This window comes from Vanellus vanellus, assembly GCF_965231255.1.
Source record: "Vanellus vanellus genome assembly, chromosome: 3".
Taxonomy (NCBI): domain Eukaryota; kingdom Metazoa; phylum Chordata; class Aves; order Charadriiformes; family Charadriidae; genus Vanellus; species Vanellus vanellus.
The window spans coordinates 58,325,348-58,333,469 of NC_138907.1; the positions used below are offsets into that span (position 1 = coordinate 58,325,348).

Genomic DNA, 8,122 nt, shown 5'->3' on the forward strand with positions numbered 1-8,122 from the left:
AAGACTGGTAAACACCCCGCCGCCTGCTAAAATGAAGCTAAAGCCCGCAGAAAGATTTTCTTTTTAAGACCAATTCCCCGCAGCGCAGCCCCTGCGTGCTCGGGCGCTGCGGCTTGTGCGAGCGGCGGCCCCTCCGACGGCGCGCCCCGGGCGGCGCCCCCCGGCAGGGACGGGTGTGTGCCGGGGGCAGAGACGGACCGGCTCAGCCTGAAAACACCGGCGAAGGGCTAGGGAAAGGAGCAGCCCCGGGGCCGGGGAGGGGGCTCGGCGAGGAAGCACTGGGGGCCGGGAGGGAAGGGCCCCGGGGGGGACAGTAATCTCCCCTCCCCTGGGTGGGGGCGGGGGGGTCGCGGTGGGGTTGTGCCCCCCTCGGGCCCCGCCAGCAGCCCGCTCTCCGGCTTCGTCGGGCGGAATCACGCTGCCGAAGGGGCCCTGCTCCTCGCAAAACTAACTCATTAATGTAAATCAAATAACGGCGGGGGGGTGGTGGGGTGGCGGGGGGCGGGGGGAGAGGGGAAGAGAGGTAGGGTGCATGGCTGCTCATGAATTAAATATAAGTCTCTGACTGTCCTGAACAAAGCGACCGTCCCCTTGGGAAGGGTGACGTCTCCCCAGTAACGTGATTGCTTTTTCGGAAGCAGAAACGTGTAAACGCTATAAAACGCGGCGGCGCGGCGGGCAGCTCAGAGCGTGCGGCGGGACGGAGCTCTCCTCTTCTCCCAACTCCTTTTCCTCCTCCTCATACTCCGTCGCCGCCGCCCCGGCAGCCGCGCAGCGGGGCAGGGCGCAGGCCCCCAGCAGCGCAGCGCTCCCATCCGCTCCGCTCCGCTCCGCGCCCGCCCAGCCAGCCCCGCCGACGGACTCGCGGCTCCGTGAGTAACTTTCCCTCCGCCGCAGCGGCAACTTCCCCGCAGATGAGGAGGGCGCCCCGGCTCTCCCCACCCCTCTTCCCCTTCTCCCTTCCCGGACCCGTAGGGAAGGCCCCCCGGCCGTCGGGTGGCGGAGAGCGGGGCTGACCGTCCAGGGAGGGACCCTTCTTTTTTACCGCCGAAAAAAATATAGTGGGGTCTTTTTTGGTGGGTTGTTTTTTTGTTTTGTTTTGTTTTGTGTTTTTTTTTTTTGTTTTGTTTTGTTTGGGTTTTTTTTTTTTTTTTAAGGTGGCTAAACCCTGAGCGCTGCTGCCCCCCGCACAGGGCCGAGGGTCGCCTTCGGGAAGGTTGGGGGGGTGTCAGCTCTCCCTGCCCTCCGCCGGCGGCTTCTCTCGGGTGCCGGGGCCGGGCGGGTTGCCGGGAGAGCCGGTGGATGCGGGCGGGTCGGTGGGTGACGGCTGCCCTCTTGCCTCCGCAGGTGGCGGCCATGGAGCACCGCGGCGCCTCCCCGCGCCTCCTCGCCCTCGCCCTCCTCAGCGCGCTCTGCTGGCGGGCGCGGGCGCTGCCCCCCCGGGGGGCCGCCTTCCCCGCCGTCCCCCGGTAAGGGCCGCGCTCCGCTCCGCGCCTCTCCGCGCCCCGCCCCGCTCCGCGCCGCGCCCCGCCCCGCCCGGGCTTCCCCCCCGCCGGGGAGACCCGGGGTGGGGGGCTTTGACAAGCGCTCCCTGTCGGGGATGGTGTGTGTGGGGGGAGGTTTGCTGGGGAACTGGCGGGAGGGCATCTCCGCGCTTGAGACTTCGGGCAAAGCGTGCGGGGCCGAGCCCAGCCGGTGCCCGCCGAACCTGTCCTTTAAAAGCCCCCTCCGACACACGCACGCACCCGCAGAGGCAGCGGCAGCCACGGCACCCCACGAGCCGGCTGGCCGTGGCCACCGTGTACGTGGGTGGCGTGGAGGACGCGTGGTCAAACGTGCTCCGGGACACAGGATGTATTGTCCAGTAAAACAGTCTCTCGGCTTTTCTTGTGGGAAGGCTCCTTTAGCTGCGAAGTTCGGCTGGGCGGATGCGCCTTTTGAAAAGCAGACATACACGGGCGAAACCGAACGTATTAAAAATTCCTAAATCATGAATGCGGGGAAGCAGTCCGTACGGACGGATGCGTGGGTTTTGTCCTGCTGCATGCTTTGAATTGTTAAAGTTGTTATTAGTTGTCTAACTAAAGTAAATCAGACGGCCGAAAGGTACATTTTACATTTAGGTGGGAGGAACGTAAAGTGTAAAAAGACCAAAGGAAAATGGTCTAGGAAAACAGCGTAGTGACCGATTTTCAAAAGGTGTGACTTGAGTTGGCTTATTTTATGCAACAGCTTTACTTTTTTTTTGCCAGACAAAAGTCTTACATACCTCAGATGTATCAATAGTACTAATAGCTATAGTGACTGTAACATTGCAAGGACAATAGCCAAACCTAGTTTTAGTATGTGGTTTTTGCACATCGTCACACACAGGGGTTTACCTGTTGGCTGCCACAGAACATAATAGCAGCTAGAAGAGATGTCTGATGCCAAACTACAGCTGTGCAGTCAGAATGCCCTTGATAAAATATGACACATCATAAGAAACAGCTGTTTATGAAAATGCGAAGTAACTGTAAATCGGTTTATAACGAGCAATTGCCGTGATACATTTAAAAAAATTAAATGTGAACCTTTTTTAACTTGCAAATAGCAAATTAATTTAAAGATGAGAGAATAAAAACACATAGACATACGTGACTGCACTTTATATTTAGTTTGAAGTTCTCCAGAGTGTATTTACTTTCTTTAGAGAAGGCCTAAGAACTGTTTCGTACTGCATTTCAATACACATTTTAGGTCTTAATTGGAAGGTAAGTACTTCACAGGAACTGTTTTCACTTTGCATGGGTGGAGGCTGGTAATTCCATTCCTCGTTTATATAAAATACAGTTGTTATGAAAAGCTTTGTGGTTGTCACTTGAGCTGTAATTGCCATACGTTATGCACCATTCACTGGAATAAATTGTGTGCAATGACAACATTATCTAGAAAATATGCATTAGAGAGAAAGATCTGTTATGTCAATTATTCTATCACTGAGCATGGATTATATCGGAAAGTGATTTTTGTTTTATCCAGACTACTTTAAAATGCCTTAAAGATTAAAGCAGGTAGATGTGACACAAACCAGAATGTAAATTGCAGTGAAGTGTTGCACACCCTCAGCTAACTGTACTTCCCATGGTTTCCTTCTCCAACAGATTGGGAAACAGAATGCCATTTGATGGAGCCAGTGAACCTGACCATGCTCACGGGTCATTAAAGTCTGAATCAGACATTTTGCAGAACACACTACCTGAAAATGAGAAATTCTATTTTGATCTCTCCAGAATTATTGATAGGTGAGTTTCTTTATTATCATAAATACAAATGATGATGCACTATTTGAATTATGCTAAAAGATCGGTCACATTTGCAAACTGAGAATTAGGAAAGGAAGAATCCATTACAGAAAAAAACCCCAACTGTGGCCTCTGGTTGACTACTGGTAGCAGTAGGAATGTCTGCAGAAATGTTGATTGTGTTGCCATTCTGGCATGATGAATTCATTCATTTCCCAGGAAGGGCTAAAAAGTATATTGTGAAAATCTGGAAGTTGTTTTATGAAATTAGCTTGATTTAATATGTACAATAGATAACTTAAGGAAAGCAGTACGTTTACAAAATGAAAGTTATCAAAATGATATGAACCCAGGTTGTATTGTAGAGTTTATTTATTGTCCATTTCAGAAATGCAAGGCATGCTGATGGAATTTTCACCAGTGTCTACAGCCATCTTTTGGCTAAACTTGCTGTGAAGAGATATCTGCATTCGCTTATTAGAAAACGAGTTAGGTGAGGTGACACTTACATTAGGTAGAGTTTTTTCCTAGCTGGCTTCAATGGCAATTTTTTACCCTTCTGTACCTAAGTTCTCATTTTTGTGATTTAGAGATAATGAAAGAAAAACTGATATAATAATGGGGGACCTGAAAATCCTATGTAACAACTTAGTGGTATTCCTTACTAAATGAATATATTACCATTTATTCCTGATACAGCTGTGAGGGTAGAGCAACAGACACTGCACATAGCACTGATAATAAACACTGGCAATGTTGTAATGACTGTCACACCGATTTGCTAATTTTTTATCTGATATAGTGTTTTTGCTAGCTTAGTGGATGAATGACAAAAGTGCATACAGACTTACATAACATCAGGGGGACGCTCAATGGAATTAAGAAACGAGACGTTTACAGTGAAAACAAAAAAGGAATGATTTTTTTTCCTACTGTAGAACGTATTGCCAGATGTTTGGGAGATTGGTCTTATAGAAGGGTTTGAAAAAGAATGAGGCAAATCTCTAGACATGGGATCTGGATGCAGCTTCCAGACCAGGACGCAGGATGGTGGGAAGGATCACTCTATACTTCCCGTGTTTGCTTATCCCTAAGCAGCGGCTGCCTGGCATTCTAGGGAACGGAATAGTAGAATACTTTGGTCTGACCCAATATGAAAGTTCCTTTGAGTGCCTACTTCATATGCTGAAAAGCTGAGTGAAAGTTAGGTCCATGTCAATGCTGCCTTTGTTCCAGAATGGACAGCGCCAGTTTCTCGTACGCTATAAACTAACATAGATCATTTAAAGCAGAACACACTGAGGCTTCCCAAGATCATGAACGAAAAATAGGCCTTCAAGTTTGGATTTCACAAGGTGCATTTTGTCTCCCGACACCTCATTGAAACAGGCGTTTGTAGCTATGTATGTGCTGCTACACTCCTGCTTTCCTCAGAGGTAGGCTCCGTCCTCGCTGAGTGCAATATGAACAATGACCAGGTCCTTTAAGAGCTTACTGTGACTTAAACCAGTCTGCACCGTGGCAGTGTATTAAAATGTATTTATGCAAGTGGTCGAAATTAGAATAAAGTCAGTTTATCAAAAGAGTAGCCTGGGCTATGAGAACAGACAGGAGGGAGTCGTGAAATCCACGCTCGGCCATTTGATCCTGCAGAACTCCTGGGACAGGGACTCTAGAAATCACTGAGTGTGGATCCTGATTGCATGGGCCATGGCGAAGTCGAGCAGGAGAAAGAAATCAGTGGAAGTGCCCAAAAAGTCTGGACACTGATCCTTAGAATTTGAATTTGATCCTCAGAATTTGAATTTGGTCCTCGTTCCTAAAATAGGTAGTAAGCAATAGCAGCAGTGGCTCCTTTTCAGCAGAAGATCCAAAGTCATAGTTGAAAATGAACTCTGAAATGAAAATTTGATTTTATTAAGCTAATCAACATTGTAAACTTTGTTTCGCCCATTTAATGGTATCTTCCTTTAAACGGATATAATCTATAAATTTTTTCTTTGTAATTGTTGTATTGCCAGTTCCCAGGACAGTCCTGTCAAACGCCACTCTGACGCTGTCTTCACCGACAACTACAGCCGCTTTCGAAAGCAAATGGCTGTGAAGAAATACTTAAACTCAGTTTTAACTGGAAAAAGAAGGTACTACAGGAAAGCAAATATATATTATTTCCATACTTTTTATGGTATTAAGACAGAAAAGATTTATACCCACATATGTGCACATAGAGGACAAACAAAAGGCAATGAACATTAATGACTTTATAACGTAGTTTATGACATGGTTTTCAAATACGGAGTGTTTTCTTCCAGACTGGAACAGACGCTACAATCAAATTAGAATAAAAGAATAAAGAGGAGACAGCATCTGGCAATTTTAAAAAGCTTCTGACAGATTCTTAAAATGTTTTTATTTATTAAAAAGGCCTCTTAAAGAAAAATCCTCAGAGCTATTGAACATGAACAAAAATTTTGTAAAGAAAATGTACTACTTGTTGCAAATTTGCTTTTAAGTAAGCACACAAAATGAAAATTTAGAAGTCCCAGAAAAACCTAATCAGTATAGGTGAGAAGTGCCAGCATATGTTTTTGTAAAACTTATATTCTGTTTGTATATTCACTCATTTAGACATGTGCTTTTAAATTATCATGTCTTTTCACCGGTTAAACACACTATTTCACATGATTTATAACACTTTGGTATCAGTGTAACGAAACGTGCAATAGCTACAGTTAGAAGAAGGCGTTGCTTGCTTGTTTGCTTTTTCTTCTGAGGGCAATAAAACTTGTTTCTGATCCACAACAGCCAGGAAGAGCTAAACCCTGCCAAACTTCGAGATGAAGCAGAACTTCTTGAACCTTCCTTTTCAGAAAACTATGATTCCGTAGACGAGCTGCTGAGCCACATCCCACTGGTATGCCCAGATTTTCTTTCCTCTCGCTATCTGTTACTTGACTTGACCCATAAAATGAGATTGATCGTACACGAAGTGTGGCCTACCAGAAAAGCAGCACCATCTAGGAAAGAGCCACGTTCTGTGAAACGCTGCACGGTTCTATAGGGATTGTGTCTGAGTATGCTAATCATTTTAATAACAATAATTAAGTTATCCCATGATTGCTGTTATTGAAAATTCCTAATTAAATGGCACTGTTAATAATGCACCTAACTCACTTGGGTATTTCAACTTGTGTGCGCTGCAGCATAAAACTAGAATCGACTCATTTTTAATTACAAAGATTATTATTTCTTCCGAGAACAAACTCAAGGATATTTCTTTTAATTAAGAAAAAAAGCTGCACATTTTGTTTAAGATCTATTTCATTAGAAGGGAGCTGCCCTTAGAACTAAGAGGATCAGCAACATGAACCTTGAGCGTTAAGAAGGCACTCCACTCCCGTAAGATGTGCATTACTGTTTTTCTAAAGTAATTCACAAATATGTTTCTTGGCTTTACTGAACCGTAAACCCTTCTATATCACAGCACTTGCAGGCACATAAAATTGAAAGGGTAACATAGAAGCGAATTGGGTTTGGTCTTCTCACAAGTGTGTTATGAAATTGATGATGGGATGGTTTTTGGCATTCAGCTGTGTCTCAACCAACTGCGAGTAAGAAAAAAGGCTTTTTTTTTTTTTGGGTGGAGGAGTAAAAAGAAAAGGCATTTCTCCAAACTGTTTTTTCCTTTCGAGACTGAAAGAAGATGCTCTTTTCCTTTCCACAAATGTAGCAGTTCCTCTAAAGTTCCCCAAGATTAGAAAGGTCATAAACTGCTTGGGCCTCAAGGAACAAAATACTTTGTAAGTGGTGGATTCAGGAAGGAAATGTTCTTTCTAGACAAGATTATTGCAAAAATATCTGCTCCTGGATTTTGCACCTTCTAAGACTTCTGGCATTGATGAAGTGGGAGAAAGTAGTGGTGCAGTGGGTCGTGGGTGTCTACCTGGAAATATTTTCAGTCCTTTCCTTTTTTACGGACTGTACCGATGATCCAGATCTCCCTATGGGTGATTCGCTTATTCAGTATTGACTGTTACTGGTCATTTTGTAGCAGTGTCCAGTTGCTGATGTAGTGTGCATCAACAAACCTGAATTTGTGTATCCGTTTCACGGACACGGTTGTTTTCAAAAAGTGAGCTGTTCTGCACCGTATGCCCATGTGCAGTAACATTTTTACCTAATCCTTCAACCTTTCTTCCTCATCCTGCGGCCGTGTCTGCTGGCTCTAACGCCTGCCAAGCTCCTGCCAATCGCTCCATCTCATGCTTGTCAGCCCCAAGCGCGGCAGTTGTTTTATAGCAAGTGTTACGTGTTGCCCGCTGTCTGCTTTTATACACCTTGTGATGCAATTGTTTACGGAAACGGCTTTAAAAACATATTTCTCCTTTGCTTTTCAGGGCCTCTGAAGGACACCTGGTAAAGTCTATGACAAGAACAAGTTATTTTTGAGTTCCACATAGTATTTCAAAGAGATGACTTTAGTCATCAAACCTGAACAAATATGTTGTGAAGTGAAAGTTGTGATATATTTGTTTCTTATGTAATAAAAGTTGATATTTACATTGTAAATATTACTCTAGAGTTCTCTACTGAAAGCTGTACATATGGATGCCAGTTTAACTCATGAGAAGTCTGTGAGTCCATATGCTGTAAATCCTTTACTTCAATAAACTCATTTGAAAATGAGCGTGCAGCTGAAAAGAGCCCATCATTACTAATTAATTGGCTTATTTTAGGTGTGGTACAATTTCAGATAAGCCTCTATGAGAATAAGGATACATTTCCAGATAGCTTCATAACAAAGTGTAAAAGTGTGAGGAAAAGAACGTGCGAAGGTT

The 8,122-nt window shown here is 45.1% G+C and overlaps 1 protein-coding gene across 1 annotated transcript; it reads left to right on the plus strand.

Annotated features, from left to right (window-relative positions):
• Positions 1 to 1,356: 1,356 nt before the first annotated feature.
• VIP (vasoactive intestinal peptide) lies at positions 1,357 to 7,868 on the plus strand (the record flags this gene model as incomplete). The annotated part of the gene is made up of 6 exons (XM_082480487.1): positions 1,357 to 1,469; positions 3,144 to 3,284; positions 3,673 to 3,777; positions 5,306 to 5,425; positions 6,090 to 6,198; positions 7,682 to 7,868. 6 exons carry the CDS (start codon positions 1,357 to 1,359, stop codon positions 7,688 to 7,690), a joined length of 597 nt encoding a protein of 198 aa, XP_082336613.1. The 3' UTR covers positions 7,691 to 7,868.
• Between the last annotated feature and the right edge of the window lie 254 nt (positions 7,869 to 8,122).